General features: G+C 43.5%; 1 protein-coding gene across 5 annotated transcripts in view; it reads left to right on the top strand.

Moving 5' to 3' along the window:
* Positions 1–19,993, top strand: part of FBXO9 (F-box protein 9) — a 49,352-nt gene that overhangs the window by 11,677 nt on the left and 17,682 nt on the right. For 3 of the 5 annotated variants that reach the window (XR_015049064.1, XM_085845158.1, XM_085845156.1), the window contains exons 3-8: positions 4,492–4,650; positions 6,524–6,581; positions 6,828–6,951; positions 7,806–7,957; positions 9,794–9,908; positions 10,000–10,118. Coding sequence is in view for 4 of the 5 variants with exons in the window: in XM_085845156.1 (XP_085701282.1) it covers positions 4,492–4,650; positions 6,524–6,581; positions 6,828–6,951; positions 7,806–7,957; positions 9,794–9,908; positions 10,000–10,118 (727 nt within the window). In the remaining variant the exon portion in view is untranslated. Of the gene's footprint in view, positions 1–2,442; positions 2,757–4,491; positions 4,651–6,523; positions 6,582–6,827; positions 6,952–7,805; positions 7,958–9,793; positions 9,909–9,999; positions 10,119–19,993 lie in introns of those variants that run through there. The other 2 variants (XM_085845157.1, XM_085845159.1) reach the window with 2 other exon arrangements.

The raw sequence follows: 19,993 nt of genomic DNA, 5'->3' as shown, positions 1-19,993 counted from the left end.
GATATTGACGTCACACTCATCTACGATATTGACGGCACACTCATCTACGATATTGACGTCACACTTATCTACGATATTGACGTCACACTTATCTACGATATTGACGTCACACTTATCTACGATATTGACGTCACACTTATCTACGATATTGACGTCACACTTATCTACGATATTGACGTCACACTTATCTACGATATTGACGTCACACTTATCTACGATATTGACGTCACACTTATCTACGATATTGACGTCACACTTATCTACGATATTGACGTCACACTTATCTACGATATTGACGTCACACTTATCTACGATATTGACGTCACACTTATCTACGATATTGACGTCACACTTATCTACGATATTGACGTCACACTTATCTACGATATTGACGTCACACTTATCTACGATATTGACGTCACACTTATCTACGATATTGACGTCACACTTATCTACGATATTGACGTCACACTTATCTACGATATTGACGTCACACTTATCTACGATATTGACTTCACACTTATCTACGATATTGACGTCACACTTATCTACGATATTGACGTCACACTTATCTACGATATTGACATCACACTTATCTACGATATTGACATGACATTTATCGACTCTATGAACATGACATTTATCGACTCTATGAACATTACACTTATCGACTCTATTCAAATCGCACTTATCTACTCTATTAACATCACACTTATCTACTCTATTAACATCACACTTATCTACTCTATTAACACCACACTTATCTACTCTATTAACTTCATACTTATCTGCTCTATTAACGTCACACTTATCTACAATATTGACGTCGCACTTATCTACGATATTGACGTCGCACTTATCTACGATATTGACGTCGCACTTATCTACGATATTGACGTCGCACTTATCTACGATATTGACGCCGCACTTATCTACGATATTGACGTCGCACTTATCTACGATATTGACGTCACACTTATCTACGATATTGACGTCACACTTGTCCACGATATTGACGTCACACTTATCCGCTCTATTAACGTCACACTTATCCGCTCTATTAACGTCACACTTATCCGCTCTATTAACATCACACTTATCCGCTCTATTAACATCACACTTATCCGCTCTATTAACATCACACTTATCCGCTCTATTAACATCACACTTATCCGCTCTCTTAACATCACACTTATCCGCTCTCTTAACATCACACTTATCGACTATATTAATATCACACTTATCGACTATATTAACATCACACTTATCTACTATATTAACATCACACTTATCTACTATATTGACATCACACTTATCTACGATATTGTTGTGCATATCACCGTGCGGGCGATAGGCTTTTAGCTAATTCGCAGCCGCACGCACCCACCGACCGTGGCAATCCAGTCGTAGCTTCCGGATCAACGCCGAAATCCAACTTCGGGTGTGTTTTTAATCACACCGTAGATCAGCCAACTTTTCTGTCCACGCGCTACAGGGTTGATCGCCGAATTGTCGATGTACCTAATTATTCGCGCAGACAGAAATGCTGGGGATTTACACCTCAACGGAGCCTGCACGAAAACGAGCTGCCTTTAAGCAGCTCGTTCCGTTTGCGATTTGCCGAGTGGTTTTATATCGTCAAGCCCATCGGATCCGATTACTTTATCGGCTATTAAAAGCCAGCTAATATTCCGAACACAATTACGACAGCTCAATGGAGGAAGGGAAGCAACGAGCAGGTGAATATTCAACAAATGGGGACATTTATTTAGAACACATGCACGCATGCAGTCAAGGCAATTAATGGGGGTAGGGACAAGACGCGAGCAAACAAAAGAACTACAGCCGTTCTATTTATTATTTACACAATCACTTAGTCAGTTCTACTTATAGGACAAGGCGCCACAACTTCCATGCAAAGAAAACCCCAGGAAAGGGAAGGGTAGAACAGGACCCGTAGGCCTTTAATGTTTCCGCGGAGCTGTGAAGACCGAAAGAGCTCCGCGAGACCGCGCAGGTTACCTCCCACCCTCGTGGTGACTCGCTGGACGACCCCCCGATGTCTCGCCGTCAACACGGCAGCTGGTGTGATGGCGACTCGGTTCGTCCGGGCCTTGCCGTGCAGCCTGGTCGATCGGGCCTAGCCGACGACGCCTCAGAGGAGCGAATGGGTCTTGCTCTTATAAGAGTTGATGCTCTCTTAAGAGCCCGCTCACTCCTCAGCGTCGCTCGGACCGTCCTGGGGCCCGATCACCTCGGACCGTTATGCCGCTGGTTGGTGACTTCTCGCCGGCTGCCTTCACCGACCAACAGCCCTGCACCGGACTCGAACCTCTCTCGGACTCCAAGCTCCACTGCGCTCTGACGAGCAACAGCCCTGCACTGGACTCGAACTGGAACTGGCGCTCTCCACCCCGACTCCGAACGAACTGCACTCGATTTCGAACCCAGACTTCATCTCGACTCTGCTCGACTGACTCCTCTCAACTCAAGTGCCGGATTGGCGTCCCAGCACGCCCTTTTAAGGGGTACGGGGATGTGTTTTGGTCTTTTACCTATGACCCTTCACCCCCGCTGGCTTCGCCCCTTTTGTCATTTTGATCCGATCTCCCCGTCCTGACACGGACAAAGCGGACGTGGTCGAGATCACCGGCCCTCGCCCCAACGAGGGAGTCCCCGCGTCTGTCGGCAGAGATGCCGCTCGTCCGTGGAATGCCGTTGCTGGCGAAAAGATGGCAGCGTCTGTGGAGATGAAGGTGAGGAGATGTTGTTTGTTTGTTGATATTGTGAGGGGATGTTGGTGATTGTCGCGAAGGTGGTGAGGAGATGTTGGCGGTTGTTGATAAGGTGGTGAGGAGATGTTTAAAATAACGAGAAAACAGAATAACACTACCTCAAAGATGCACAGCCCGCCTCACGAATAAAGCCCGTTAGACATCGGTGGGGAAATCTATCTGGACACACACTTATCGACATAACTGATCTTCGGGGAACCTGAATGGTGTTCTGTGAATTTCCACAAACGTAACAATATTAACATCACACTTATCTACGATATTAACATCACACTTATCCACGATATTGACGTCACACTTATCTACGATATTAACATCACACTTATCTGCTTTGCCCTCCATACTTGCCCCTTTCCTTGATTCTGCTCAGTGAGTTTTACTCCCCTCATTTTGCTCTCTCCTCCTGCTTTCTTTTCCTTTTCAGTTGTATTTCCTCGATCCAGCCTCCTCTCCCACTTCCTCTGGTTCATATTGTGATGGACATAGACCCTGATAACTCCAAAAGACCAACGTGTTGATAAAAAGACCATGGACCGTCGACAACACTTACCTCTGGTCGGATCCTCATGCAAAGTGTCAGTTTACCGTACTTGTGAGATGACTTCAGCAGATGGGGAATCATGCTGACAGCCGTGCAACGGATATTAATTGGCTGAGCGATGGGAAAAAACGAAACCAAAAAAAAGAACGTGCACCGCACATATACCCATCAATCGCTTTGGCAAGTTATCCCCAGGAGTGTTATATTGCGGATCAAACCCAAACAGGATCACGGCTCTCCCAAAATGCCAAGCCAACTACTCCTTTTCAATGCGCAGCCTCTCCTGTGCACTCCCTTTCTTTCGCCTCTCAAAATGCGCCACTATAATCCTCTTAAAATGCACAAGCTGCTCTTCCTTACTCCACTTTCCTCTGTCCTATTTTATCCTCTGCCTCCTGGGCGTAGCCTGCACCCACAAACCCCGGGAAGGCAGGCTTCTGCCGGCTCAACTAGATTTTGACGTCATGCCCATCAATCATCCTTCGGGGGCGTGACATCGCTTGTTGTCAACCTTTGAAGGTGGGGATTTCTGCCCGTTTGTTGTGGTTTCAGGGATGCATTCCCCACCTTCATTGCCGATCTTGAAATGTAAAAACATAGGGAAAAATCACAGAGGGCAATCATACTGGGGAACTTATTCTTACTTCCTAAGCTAATTAACACCGCACCACCCCTCGTGTGATGACACGTAACACTTAGGCTCACAGATTCCCTACTTACTACATTGAGATGCTTTCCACTCCTCCACGGACCAAGCAACTCCACACAATGCTATTCCCTATTAGATTCTTCCATCTACCCCCACAATCATAACAGTATACTTCAAAGCTAAACAGAATACTAAGATGTGACTAGCTATAAACCTATGTGTTGGTGTATCATCTCTCCCAGGGGTTCACAACTGTCACAATATAATATGTAATAAATAGATGGCCCTGAATAACGTTTAGGTAGAACTTGATGTTCAGGTGAAATCTATGCTCTGTTCATGTTTAACTCTGACACCTCATTAATTTATAATTGTATTATTGTGTTTAACTGAAAGATCTTCACAAGCTCTCTGTTGTTCATTAGCTTAATTTTACTGCTGCAAACTTGGCTGCCAATGACTGGGATCCAGAATGTGATGCCAAACTTGTTACTATTTGTGGTTAGGAGGAGCTGAATGAATTCCGAGCCCGCTGGCGATCGGAGATAACATCTGAGATGAACCCACCCTGTTCAGACTCTGACCAAACTAGCCCATGGGAAGCCAACACACCAGGCCCACCACAGTCACTGGCGAACCAGGAACATGAGGAGAAGGAGGATGAGGTGATGAACCTTCCATCACATTCCAGTGGATCCCATCCTCTCTTACGATTATCTATCTCCTTCTCCTTCTTCTTTCGGCTGCTCCAGTTAGGGGTCGCCACAGCGGATCATCCGTTATGATCCACATAATGATTTGGCACAGGTTTTACGCCGGATGCCCTTCCTAACTAACTATCTATCTATCTATCTATATATCTATATATCTATATATCTCTGTTTATGTATTTCTTTGGTGATTCATATGGTCTGTCAGAGGTCAGCAACCCAAATAACAAAAAGAGCCATTTCTTCAAATTCAGTCAAAAATTCTATCTTAAGAGCCACAATGCATGTAAACCTTATTTCAAAAAAAAAAAAAAAAATCCAGGATCACGACTTACCTCTACCCATTTGCTCCTCCCCCCCCCCCCCATATCTGGAACCAACTTCGACATCCTTTTCAATGTCATTCTTCCCTCCAAGTCTTCAAGACAGCAGATCACCACCTTCTCAGACCATCCTCCATCCAAAACTATTATCTTTTCTACCTCTGTTAACCCACCCACACCCTCAGACCACCTTCTTCCAAATTTCCTGTTTTTCCTGAGGGTTTGCTGCTGTATCCATCTACTTCACCCTATGTTTCTTCCCCCTACCCATCTTTCCTCCACACATCCCTTATTTGTCCAACTCTCCCTCTTTTATCTTTCAGCCCCGCTATTTGTGTCCCAACCCCTCTTTCTACTGTTCCTTTTGTTCTGTTACATCCTTATTTGTTCAGTGTTCTCGGTCTTCCTCGAGCCTTGACCTTGTATACAAAAAATAAAACAGGACAGAGACACGCACGTTGACTTGTAATGCAATACAAGTTGACTGATGTTCATAAACTTTTCACATATTCTGTTTCATCACTCTTTACAGTTTACACATTGGTGTTTTTATCGTCCCGACAGTCTCATCTCCGAATGCACGCACACACTTACACATCCATCCATCAATCCATTGGGACAATATACCAGCATGCTGGCACTCATTTCGCCGACCTCGGAAGGATGACAGGCCGAGTTAACCCCACCTAGTATTAATTCAACAGCTGAGCGGGACGTGAACTCAGGACCCTAGGATCCCAAGCCCGCCACCCTAACCATTAAGCCAACAACAGGCATACGCACATATGCACACGTGCCATTTCTTGGACTGCTGTGAGTCTCATTCCAAAACTCTCTTAAACGCCCCTCATAACTCGAAGTCAAACCTCCATGTAGAATTCTTCATCTTGTTGCTTGTTCGGCAGTCTGATACGACAACTAATCCTCCCCATCGTTACGATTGCATCCACAAAATACATTGCAAAAACTCACCGTTTTAACTCCTGTTTGAAAGGGGAACCCAAACGCTCAGACCACTTCGACGCTAATCTATCCCTTGATACCTACAAAATAAGTACTGCAGGTGATTTTGCACATAAGCCTGTTGTTGTCTTAGTGGTTAGGGTGGGTGACTTGGGATTATAGGGTCCTGAGTTCGAGAATTCAGAATTCAGCTCACAGAATTCAGCGATAATCGGATGCATTTTCCTGTTTATCATTGTCAAAGTTCTCAAGTATTATTTTATCTTTTCACAACATTCACAAAGATTTTTCTAAAAATTGATAAATAAAAAAGGAGATTCGAACAATCAGGGTCAGAAACCGCACATAAATCCTGAGAGCAGCAGGTTGCTGATCCCCGGTCTATGTGAATCAGGCAAATGTTTATCTTGGATTTTAAAAATACTGTATTCATATTTCTCCCCGAAATCACATTCACACTTTTTGAACTCCGACAGTATAACAGACTGTATGGTGATCATGAAACTTGTACAGTCCTTAAGTGTCCTTGTGTTGCTCTATAGGCTCGAGAGCTGTTCTTGAGAGCGGTGGAGTTGGAGCAGTCTGGAGCTCTTTATGAAGGTAATGTGATGCACGACGCACCAGCAACAGGACAGACTGAAATTGTCATAACTTGCTTTGTTCTTTTTCTTCATCATGCTGGATTGTAAGTTAACACAGTACAGTGTATGATTTTCTTTGTCCAGAATTATTCACCTCCACGAGCAAATTCTAGACATGCTGCCATTTGTAGTACTATGTCGGCTGCAATGAAGTTTTGCAAACAAACTAAACGACTTGTGTTTTTAATTCCCACAACCTTCCCAGCCATCAGATTCTACCGCCAGGCCATGCAGCTTGTACCCAACATTGAGTTTCGCATCCGTGATGCATCGATAATTCCCTCCAATGGCGTATCTGGCAAGAACTCTGAAAACAACACCGATGGCCCGTAAGAGCGAGCCTATCATTGTGTGCAGGCGAGACTTGGTTAGCCAAGCAAGGCTTTGGGACTTCTTGGCTCACAGGAAGGATCTCTCCTCTCTGTTACATAAGGGTGTGGGGATTGTCAAATCTTTGTTTCCGATATCTGTTCAAGTCGGAATGTTCAGATCGATTATCTCAGACTAGGCATATCGATTTGACAATATAGACCGAAGGTGGACGAAGGTTATGTTTTTACCCCTGTCTCTCTTTGTCTGTGAGCAGGATATCTCAAAAAGTTATGGACTCATTCGGACGAAACTTGGTGGAGAGGTTGGGTGTGTGATAAGGCCAAATTGATTCGACTTTGATCAACATCCACATCCGGAAACGAGAATTATTGAAGTGATTCTTCACCATTGAGCGATCGGGCCAAAACAATATATCGCACGATATCTCAAAAAGTTGTGGACGGATTCGGACGGATGCGTGTGTGACTAGGACAAAAATGATTATATTTTGGTAAAGAACCAGATCCATATCCTAGAATTTTTATCGTGATTCTTCACCATTGAGTGATGGGGCTAAAACTATATATTATAAAACGTGATAGCCCAAAAATTGTGGACAGATGCGGATGAAATTTGGTGGATGAGTTGGGTAGGTGACAAGAACAAGCCGATTATATTTTTGATGTCCGGATCCAAATCCGGCCTATTTGTGGGATAAAAAGCATAAACTGTTCAGCCTGTCGGAGGTATGCACTCCACCGATTGCCATTCTTGTTATTAATGCAAATGTTTATTGTCACTGACACTCAGAAAGCACTTTATTTCCTTTCACCATTTTGACCCGACATGGTACTTGCCATGGCTGTGACAGTGGAGCTGATGATGAAGTGGCCAATGAAGTCGATATGGGTGAGAATGAGAGCTTGTGGCAACAACAGCAGCAGCAGAAACACTTGAATGGGCAGGAGGCACTGCCGAGACTGTGTCAGCCAGCAGTATCTACGTTTCACACTCACATCTCTGGTGGGTTCTGCATTCGTGCTTTTAAAGCCACAATGAAGTGGTGAAACGATGAACACAATAATGGAAAAGGCCACTGTTGATCCGTGTGTTAGTATTTGGTTGGAAACATCTTCATGAATTATACTTGAACTGCTATGTGTTTGCTTGTTTTTCTCAATGATGGATTATCATGTTGACAAAGCCTCAGATACAGTGGGGAGAACAAGTATTTGATACACTGCCGATTTTGCAGGTTTTCCCACTTACAAAGCACATAGAGGTCTGTAATTTTTATCATAGGTATACTTCAACTGTGAAAGACGGAATCGAAAACAAAAATCCTGAAAATCACATTGTATGATTTTAAAATAATTAATTTGCATTTTATTGCATGAAATAAGTATTTGATACATCAGAAAAACAGAACTTAATATTTGGTACAGAAACCTTTGTTTGCAATTACAGAGATCAGACGTTTCCTGTAGTTCTTAACCAGGTTTGCACAGAGTGCAGCAGGGATTTTGGCCCACTCCTCCATACAGATCTTCTCCAGATCCTTCAGGTTTCGGGGCTGTCGCTGGGCAACACAGACTTTCAGCTCCCTCCAAAGATTTTCTATTGGGTTCAGGTCTGGAGACTGGCTAGGCCACTCCAGGACCTTGAGATGCTTCTTACGGAGCCACTCCTTCGTTGCCCTGGCTGTGTGTTTCGGGTCGTTGTCATGCTGGAAGACCCAGCCACGCCCCATCTTCAATGCTCTTGTTGAGGGAAGGAGGTTGTTGGCCAAGATCTTGCGATACATGGCCCCATCAATCCTCCCCTCAATACGGTGCAGTCGTCCTGTCCCCTTTGCAGAAAAGCATCCCCAAAGAATGATGTTTCCACCTCCATGCTTCACGGTTGGGATGGTGTTCTTGGGGTTGTACTCATCCTTCTTCCTCCAAACGCGGCAAGTGGATTTTAAACCAAAAAGCTCTATTTTGGTCTCATCAGACCACATGACCTTCTCCCATTCCTCCTCTGGATCATCCAGATGGTCATTGGCAAACTTCAGACGGGTCTGGACATGTGCTGGCTTGAGCAGAGGGACCTTGCGTGTGCTGCAGGATTTTAATCCATGATGGCGTTGTGTGTTACTTTTGGTTTTCTTTGATACTGTGGTCCCAGCTCTCTTCAGGTCATTGACCAGGTCCTGCCGTGTCGTTCTGGGCTGATCCCTCACCTTTCTCATGATCATTGAGGCTCCACGAGGTGAGATCTTGCATGGAGCCCCAGACCGAGGGAGATTGACTGTTATCTTGAACTTTTTCCATTTTCTAATAATTGTGCCAACAGTTGTTGCCTTCTCACCAAGCTGCTTGTCTATTGTCCTGTAGCCCATCCCAGCCTTGTGCAAGTCTACAATTTTGTCCCTGATGTTCTTAGACAGCTCTCTGGTCTTGCCCATTGTGGAGAGGTTGGAGTCTGATTGATTGAGTGTGGACAGCTGTCTTTTATGCAGATAACGAGTTCAAGCAGGTGCAGTTAATACAGGTAATGAGTGGAGAATGGGAGGGCTTCTTAAAGACAAAAGTAACAGGTCTGTGAGAGCTGGAATTATTACTGGTTGGTCGGTGATCAAATACTTATTTCATGCAATAAAATACAAATAAATTATTTAAAAATCATACAATGTGATTTTCAGGATTTTTGTTTTGGATTCCGTCTTTCACAGTTGAAGTATACCTATGATAAAAATTACAGACCTCTACGTGCTTTGTAAGTGGGAAAACCTGCAAAATCGGCAGTGTATCAAATACTTGTTCTCCCCCACTGTATTTCTTCTTATGATTGACTCTCCAATGATCTCATCCCCAGCCTTACCAGTAGAACTACTCATGTATATGTTCCGATGGGTGGTGTCCAGCGATCTAGACTTGCGCTCTTTGGAGATGCTCTCAATGGTTTGTCGAGGATTTTACATCTGTGCAAGGTGAGAATGGTTGACTTTTTCTCTCGGCAAATGCCCATCTTAACAAGGCCAATATAACAGGCATGTGGGATTCTGACTGTGCTCCTTGCAGAGACCCTGAGGTTTGGCGACTGGCTTGTGTTCGGGCATGGGGTCGTGTTTGTGGGCAGCTTTCCCCATACACGTCGTGGAGGCACATGTTCCTGGAGCGACCCCGTGTGCGTTTCGATGGTAGGATCTGATTACAGCAGGACTTTTTGATAATTATTGTTTGTTGAGTGCTATTCTATCTGGCAATGCTTTTCACCATCACTGTCTGTCTGTCTATTTACTATGCAAGTTCTAAGGTTCACAAATCGTGCAAACACATTCAGACAGAAACATTGGACAACGCCGGAATTGACTTCAGACAAACGCAGCCAGTGAGAGTGATGCAACCTTGCGAGAGGGAAACAACTTATCAGTACACACTGCGTGTCGGTGCCGCCATTTTAAGTCGCTGCTCTCTCTCCTGTCAGCAGGGAAACTAACCCCTCTGCCCCAATAAATATCTCACTTGCCCCCACTCCCCATCCTTCCTTTGGGTTTATCCATGCTCTATCTTTTAAATCAGGTATATTTGACCTGGGGATAAATTCCGTTTTTTTTTCTTTTTAGGGGGTGGGGGGAATAACTTGGCAATCTTTGGGGGTTTGGGTTCCCAAGCTCCAGCTTTGCTAACGTGAAGTTCAAGCAAATTGTGTTGCTATGTTCTTAGAATTGGTAACACTACTGGAGGTGACTGAGGATAAGTGTCCATTTGCGGATATAAATCGGCGAATCTTCACGTATTTACCATCAGAGTCTATCATTGGATACTTCCGTGGTCTACGCTGAATGTTGACTTTCAGGATTCTGGCCTGTCAACCTTCTGGCGAAAAGCTGGTGGTGAATACCAGATTCTCTCGAATAGAGTTCTCAAAGTCCTCATCCCATTTGCCACAACGTAACACTGTGAGGCTGGCTTTTCTCCAATGGTCAACATTAAAACCAAGGCAATAAATAGATCGGTTCTTGCTCATAAACCTGTGATGTGATCTCAATGCGACAAAGCCTCGCATCTCAAAGCTGATGAAGACGAAGTATTTTCAACCATCACACTGGTACTTTAATCTGTGAAGAATTGCTTGTCATGTGCTTCAACTTGATAGGGCTCGTGATGCCAGGGGAGAAGGATTATTCATCTTCATGTTTTATAAGACTTAGAATCCAAGTTAAGTTTTCAGTAACCACTGGATGGTGAAATATCTTGGAAAAATGATGAGAATAAAATAAAATTACTTTTGTTTTCTCATATTTGCTCTTTTTTTTTTTTGAGGAGGGGTAATTCAGGTTTTGTTGGATAGCATAAGGAGTTACAGTGCCAAAAAAGTTTGAAGAATCATCACTGCTCTAACTGTTGAGCATCGAGCAAGGAAGCAGCATGTTCCACCTCTAAAGTCTTTAGTATGACTCTGTCAGGGTCAGAATGAAACCTCCGACGTCCGAGACTCGGAGCGGACACCCACAATGCCAGTGAGTTTGTTTTTAATTATTTTCCCTTGTCATTGTGTCCATTGCCTGACACGATGGTACACCAAGCAGCCCTAACACACTTGTCTTTGAGCTGTCTAGTTTGGGTATAATCCTCTGCTTGACTATAAGGTGTTGTTCTGGTGCTCTGTATACATGGCATTGTATTACAAAATATCATCCCTTGGTTGGACATTAAGCTGGATGTTTTGTCTGCTAGCATTTGTTGGTAGATGTTCGATATCCCATAGTGTTTTTTTGCAGAGAGTATGCGAGTTATGGTTAGCCCCCTTGTACAAATTCCAAAGTCCTACTCGTATCGCCTTCAGTTGAACGTTGGGCCTCGCCAGCTGATTTTTTTTTGAAAGATTTTGGCCAGAAACTTTTCCCTGCAGAGACCCCCCCCTCCCCCCACAAGAAAGTGGGAATAATTGGGTCTGTTGAAGTTGTTGTAGTGGAGTCATTGTTCACATTTTTTACCCCTCAGCCTGAATTGGGCTGAAAAAGGGGTATTGTCGTCACAGGCGTTGTCTGGGCGTCCGTCCGTCTGTCTGTCAACTTTTGGTTTCCGTCAATTTCGAGGAGAACGCCTTGTCCGATTAAATCCATTTTTGCAGGGTGTGTTGGGATTGAGTAGAGGAAGGTTCCTTTCGAAAATGGGCGTGCTGCGATTTTCAATATGGCCACCATCTTGAAATTGGTTTGCGTCAAGGGGCTGAGGGGTTACGCCCGCTTTGCGGTGATATTTTTCAGGAATCTACATTACAAAGTGGTAATTCACTTTTTTTTTTTCACCGACTTGATATTTTATCTGATCTTGACAAAACTTGGCCTGTATACTCAGGGGCTCCTGTTGGGGTGTGGGTGGAGTCGGGGGTGGGGGGGGGGCTGCTATCACATTCGGTGTTCATTGAGGACATTCAAACTCCCAGAAAGTCATGAGGATGTAATGCACAGCTTTAGCAACTCTCTCTGGGCAGTATCTGTATCTGTATCAACACTGTGCAAACTCCCAAACAATAGGTTTATTTATGTACAGTCGTTGGGGGGGGGAGGGGGGTGGAGGATCAGAGGGAATCTAATTTGTATAATTGGCTTGATTGACCAACATTACCACATTCAGACTGTCTAAAATCGTTTTAAAAGCTTGTAGGTTTGGGGCATTCTTTGCATTTTCAGGGAGGAGGTTTCATTCAGGATTGTACGTCGGTGATGAGAAAATTTATAACAATCTTTGTTAAAGCTTGGTGTTGCGTATGAATATGAACTCAACAGACATCAGGAGCTACGAATATGCAATAAGGGTAGGTTTCAGATGTGAGATATTGTGTTTGGGATAAGGCAGTGAGTCTCTTTATAAATAAACTCGCAGAGCCGACCCGTCGTTTTGCTGACTAACTAATTGGTCGTTGTGTTTGTTATTATTTTTATTTTTTTATTACTTTATGTTATTATTTTTATTACAAAAATTATTACGTGTGATAGGACACTCCGACAGGTCGTTAATATAGACCAAGAATAGTGTCGGTCCTCAGACTGACCCTTGAGGTATGCCTGAGATGACTGGAATGGTATTTGAAGTAACACCATTCAGGAGTACACACTGATGACTGTTGGTGAGGAAGCAGTTGATCAGGACAGAATGTTGCTTCTAATGCCATAGTTATGGAGTTTTGTAAGTAGACGTTCATGAGGAACTGTGTTGAATGCCTTACTAAAGTCAAGGAAGATGATATCAGTTTGTCCATATTTATCCGCCTATTTGTCAAGATCGTTTACTTGGACAACTAACTGGGCATCACAGGAATGATTTTTCTTAAAGCCTTGTTGGTTCCTCGACAGGATTTTATGAGTCTCCAGATGGGTCATCATATGGTGACTATTGATGTGTTTGATTATTTTGCTTGTAGCAGAGGTATGTGAAATAGGACGATAATTTTCCGGATTCCACCTTTCCGTGTCCGCAGGCCCGGATCGGTGTTCCATGTTCTCAGGCGCAGTCGACTGAAGTCCTGAGTTTCTCAAACACAATTGCTGATAGTGAGGAGTTGAATGAGTGAAAGATGATGATGAAGTGTCAAAAATCGCTTGTAGCGTCTGAGGGATAAAACTGTACGAACAAGAAAGGCACTCGGAAGAGCGTATACCTCTGCCACGCAATGCCTGATCCATGAGAACATATCTTGCCCAATACATTTTTGAAATACTATATCATGCTATGTAGCGTTTTTGGCCCGATCTCTCAATGGTGAATAATCACTTAAGAAAAATTAATAATTATTGTATCCGGATTCAGATCTTCACCAAAATCAAATCGATTCGTCCTTATCACACACCCAACCTGCCCACCAAGTTCAAACCAAATTCGTCCACAACTTTTTCAGATATTGTGATGTATATCATTTTTGACGCTATCTCTTGTAGTGTCGTGGCAGAGGTGCGAACAGGCAGACACGAGCCGGAGGGTAACACAACTCCGCTTTATTGTCTCGAGCGAGAGGGTGAGCGTCGGATGCCCGTAACTCCGCTTTAACACGCACTCGATGCACTCCACAGGCACACGATCTACAAGACACTGCTAATTATACCACATGCTGCTACTGATGCTACTGGTGCTACAAGTCCTTAGCAGGCGCGAACAGCTATATGCATTGCAGACACGTGACTACCATCACAACTCCTCCACGCCCCCACAAGGCTGTACGCATTGTGCTTTGCACGCGTATGCCAATACGCCACATCTCTCATTGGTGAAGAATCACTGAAAAAATTATCGAATCCGGATTCGGATCTTCACCAAAATTGAATCAATGATTTCTTTTCACGTGTCCACCAAGTTTCGTCTGAATCCGTCCACAACTTTTTGAGATATCGTGCTACATATCATTTTTGGCCCGATCACTCAATGGTGAAGCATCACTTTAAAAATTCTAGTAGCCAGTTCCGGATCTTCACCAAAATCTATTCAGTTTGTCCTTCTCACACACCTAACCTGCTCACTAAATTTCATCCGGAACCGTCCACAACTTTTTGAGATATCCTGCACACAAACAGCCAAGCAAACAAGACAACCTCGTGCAGAGCACGATACTTGCAAAATTCATAAACAAATTTGATCTGAAAAATAATTGGTGGTTGAATTAAATGACCAAATGTGCAAATCCTCTTCAAATTTCAAGTCAATTGGATGAAAATGGAGGATTTTAGAAATACCACCTTAGTTGTTGATCTTGGGCCTATATTGACCTTTTCGTCTGTGTTGACCTCAAAAATATTTTGCTGGTTGAATTCAGTGACCTGAAACATAAATCTTCTTCAAATTTCAAATCAATTGGATGAAAATTGATGATTTTAGAAATCTCACCTAAGTTGTTGACCTTTTGACCTCAAACAATAGGCTTGTTCCTTATGACAAACTCTACCATGTGGTGAAGATCGGTTTAAAATTGTAACCTGCAGGCTATAGGCAGATAGACAGACAGACAAACAGACAGACAGAATAACAAAATCGACTGACCAATATGTTTGAGAAAAATCTTCGATTTTGCAAGTAACAAACGGACAGACAGGGATTAAAACAGAACCTCCTTCGCCTTCAGTTGCGGAGATAAAAATTGGGTTTTATTGCACTGAAAAATTACTGTGGTACTGTATTTGGTGAACCCTTTTTGGAGGGTAGATACATCATGAAGTACAGTAAGTTCTCCAACAACATCGTTGATGTGTCCCTAAAAAGTGTGACGTTGTAAGAAACGACCTTGTTGGAAACAAATTTTCTGTTTTTTGACAAGGACAAAATGATTAGATTTTGGTGAAGACCCGATCTGGATCCGGATACCAGAATTTTTTAAGCGATTCTTCAACATTTAGCGATCGGGCCAAAAACGATATATTGTTGTGGTGCCGGGTATCGGTGGCGAGCACGACGGCTTGGGGAAGCAGTAGAGTCGGCTTCACCGAACACATCGGAATTTAGGTCGTGACCCTCGGATAAGTCCGAAAGGCATGGGCCCCTTACAGTACCATGAATCACCAATAATTTGACCACGTGGGGTCGGATTAATTGCCAAACTTCAATATACCTAAGTACCCACGCAGCAAAGCTACCGGGGAATTCACACCCTCGGCAGGCCTCGAGCGGGTCCAGCCGTTACCGTGCTCGAACCGTGTGTAACCCGAGCAGATGGTTACCGAGGCCTGTCGGTCCAAATGAACAATTACGGCAATAACGGCCTTCCTAATCCCCAATACGCACCGTGGCAAACCAATGGCAGAAATGACAAAGAACGAGCTGGTATTTTCAACAAAAAGGATATTTATAAAAATAATCGGGGAGGGGAACACAGAGCAGAGTTATCACAAATAAAGAAAGGTATCAAATGTACAAGTAATTCCTTAAACAATTCTACTTGGAGACAGGGCCCACAGACATACACACGCACACACAAATACCCAGAAAGAGATGGGCCTCGAGGTCTTTATTGCCCCTTCAGCTCAGAAGGGAAGATGAGCTGAGGGAAGAGAACATGCTGGCTACCTGGCCGCGTTCGTGCGGCTGGACAACCGCACCTTACCGGAGCACCAGTCGCCAAAGAACGGACCAGGGCAGCCGAACCCAGAGGAGGCGAGACAAGGTGATCTCCCGTGATGAGATGGTCGACCGCTTTTAGTAATGTGCCAGACGAGACGCCTCGGATGCGCGGGATACAGTCAGTCGCAGACACAGACAGAAGAGCGCTCGAGCAGACGGGACGCAATCTTCAATCCTTTTTCCGTCGCTTTTTTGGGGCACGGTCCGCTCCCCCGTTGCCTGCTCTCATTGGGTGGACGGCGTGTCGTCGCTCTGCCTTCTTGCAAAGGACCGCCCCGGCTCTGGTCCACGCGTTGCCCATTGGGCGGAAAATGTCGCATACCCTTATTTGGCGCGCAGCCAGAGCGAAAGTGCTTCGTGACCATATTTGGTGTGAAATCCACACCGCCTGGGGCATGGAATTCCGCACACGCCCGCATGTCGGCGAGCGCGTGAAGAGCGCTGGCAATGCGGCGAGCAGAGTGTTGTTGCCGTCGTTGTTGTTGGTGATGTAAAAATCCTAACTATAAAATAATTCACAGCGCATAATATCACAAATATTATTCACAGCGCAAATAATATAAAATAATTAACAATTAATCACCCATTAGACATAGGACGGGACCCTACCTAGAAACACATACTTACCGATACAACTGATCTATAAGGACTCTGGCTGTTGTGTGCGATGGGTTCCAGATTCATAACAATATAGCAGGATATCTTAAGTTGTGGACAGATTCAGACGGTGGACAGGTTGGGTGTGTAACAAGGAAGAATTGATTCAATTTTGGTGAAGATCTGATTCAGGATCCAATAATTTTTAATTGATTCTTCACCCTTGGGTGATAGGGCTAAAAACGATATCTAATATATCTCGGTTGTGGACGGATGAGGACAAAACTTGGTGGACAGGTTGTGTCTGTGACGAGGACGAATCGATTTGATTTTGGTGAAGACCTGTATACAATAATTAAATTTTTTTTTAAAAGTGAATCTTTCCTATTGAGAGATGGGGCCAAAAACTATATGTAGCATGATATTGCATAAAGTTGTGTCCACGAGTTATGACCAAACTAGGTGGATGAGTTGAATCGGTGACAAGAACAAGCCGATTCGATTTTGGTTCAAGTCCGGATCCAGATCTGGCCTCTCGGTGGGAAACAAAACGTAAACTGTTCAGCCTGGCGAAGGTACACGCTCTATTGAGTGCCATTCTAGTTTTAAATGTTGTTGGTTTGGCTTAGCCGGGGTGAGAAATGCATCACCCCCAGACACAGGACGATCGCTCTAACGATGACACCACCGAGTCTGCTCGTGGAGTTGCTGTGAAAACCTACCATTCTGCCAACCTGGAGGTACAAACGGCTGTGTGGTTTGACTTTTATGGTGGTATGATTTGAAAAATGTCTCGAGGTTTTGCTGTTTACCGATAATACAGTATATATATATATATATATATATATATATATATATATATATATATATATATATATATATATATATATATATATATATATATATATATATATAATCAAGTCGTAAACATTTAATGTTTACAGATGTCAGCCGTTGTACAGTCGTAAGTGAGAAAGTTGTCACATCACTGAGGTAGAGAGACAGACTTCTAGCTGTGCAAGGAATGCTTGGACCAGCCAGCCCCATTGAAGAGTCGATGGAAGAGGCTTGGAGAGACAGCATTTAGGTTTTCACAGCAGTGTTTTGTATTCTCCGTGAGGCATGCCTTCTCAATCACCTCTTAAAAACCTGAAAAATGACTTGCATTGTACTGTGTTCATTGTCTGTTCAGGAATTGAACCCAGATCAGACATATTGCTATTTATCTCGCAGCCTATAACATTAATCATTGCTAATCAAAATCCATTCAACACAACGAAAAGGAAATATTCAAGCTTAACATGATGATAACTCAAATTGCCTCTGTTGTTAATGCTGTGGGAACAGCTGCAAGAATATGAGTTTGGTTTCCATTTCCACCCCATAACGTTTCTCTTCGACTTGGAATCATAAACTCCTCCTCTTAGCGTTTCCTAGCAACTCATTAGAATGTAAACAAGTTTTCCTATTTTCATGAAGTATGACTAGAGCTATAAAATATTAAATAAAGAGCTCATTTGGATTATTCATTCTTGATTTACTTGAGTTATTTATCTGTTTGCAGAATGCAACCACAATCCACTTCATCAAATGTGCAAAGCTCTTTCACAATCCACTTCATCAAATGTATAAACTTGTATTTATTATGTCTGCGTGCACGTAGGATGTTCCACAACTTATGCTTGCAGTCTGTAAGCATGTCCCACTCGTACTTTAATATACTGTATGTATCTATCATGACCGTTTCCTCCTACTTCATTTCTGTCCTCTGCAATAGAGGTATGGATGGATGATCATCTTCGCACCGTTGGGCGCATAAGGCTGCCGAAACAATTTAATCGGATTAGGGGGTATAATTTTGGACCAGTCACCACTCTGACGCAAGATACTCAAATTGCTCACTTTTCTCGGTACTCATTTTGCTCTAACCTCAGAAAGATGACAGGCTGAGTGAACCCTCCTGGTGTTGTTTTGGCATGCCTGGAGCTTGAACTCGGGACCTTACGATCCTAAGCCACCATCAAGCTTGTGGTAAAGAGGTACATTTGCTAGTAATTTTACTTCCAGTTAAATTGATAACTATTGCCCCATCCCCTATTGCGACCCATCCACCATGAGAAATGTGCTTATAATCAGCCGATACCCGTTTCACCTCGAAGCATAGGGAATGGGGCACATTTGGAAACAGCCACAGATTATGGTAAATAATATCTCAACTCATCATGTTTATATATGTCCACCTTTTGGTTTATTTAACATTCTTGGTTCCACCTGTACATGTCTGATATTTGCCAGCTTGCCTGTGTCATCCAAGATTCTGCTTAAAGGTCACATGACACTCAAAAGTTTCTGGTTATTTATGTATTAACTTGACCTTCCTAGTGAAAAAATCACCCATCTTTCTTTTTTTAAATCAACAATTGGATAATTAGACCAATATTTCAAACATTTGTAGTGCTTTTCACAACTTGCTATGCCCTGCCCCTCAAGAAAGTGGAGTTCAGCGAACCGCAGGTCACGTGACCGTTGACGTCATCTCCAGAACGCGACTCGCTCAGAGTCTATTGATTCAACGTCGCGCTGTATAAAGTACGAACAAATCCATTTTGCACATTTGTTTGCTATCTCAATGATCTTCTTAATTCCTGTGATTGTTTCGTGGAAGTTTTTAAGAGTTTTAGCCTTACTTTCGAAAATGCCTGCAAGATGTATCGTAGCAGGATACAGCAATACAACCAAAGACGGTGTAAGCCTTCATGTATTCCCGAAAGATGAGAATCTTTGGAGAATATGGACATCTAAAGTGAAGCTGACGAGGGGAAACTGGAAAGGCCCCAGTGACACGAGCATCATTTGCAGTGCCCACTTCGAAGACAGTGACTTTGATCACGGGCACTATTCGCTGTTCAGGTTGAAGAAGTTGAGGAGGCTGAAACCTGATGCAGTACCCATCATCAAAAGCAATGTCGTCCAATAAATCCGTCGTCCGTCCGACTCGTCCGATAAATCTGACATGCTGTCGCTTTCTTTTATTATTCTCTTTTCTTCATTGTTTTCGACTGGCGCTACATGACGACAGCAGGAATAAAATAAATAAAGATGCAACAGAACGTCAGATTTATCGGACTACTCTCGAGAATTGTGTCGCAAGGTGTGTTCTGCACACAAGTTTTCATCGTATCCAGACAGGAAGATTGCTTCGTTTTATGCGTAGAGAGATATGGCCGATGACATGGGCTGGCCTTGCTTGCGATTCATTCACCGCGGAGCAACATGCCCGCTGCGCTGGTCACGTCACCTCACTAAAATATTTCTGATATCGAGCAGTATACAAGTCGAATTTACATTATTGAATTACGAATAGGAT

Source organism: Eptatretus burgeri, chromosome 11, assembly GCF_056783735.1.
Source record: "Eptatretus burgeri isolate ZD-2024b chromosome 11, Ebu_testis_v1, whole genome shotgun sequence".
In the NCBI taxonomy this organism is placed as follows: Eukaryota; Metazoa; Chordata; class Myxini; order Myxiniformes; family Myxinidae; genus Eptatretus; species Eptatretus burgeri.
Note: the sequence above shows the minus strand (reverse complement) of the source record. Positions and strands in the feature narration are given on the sequence as shown.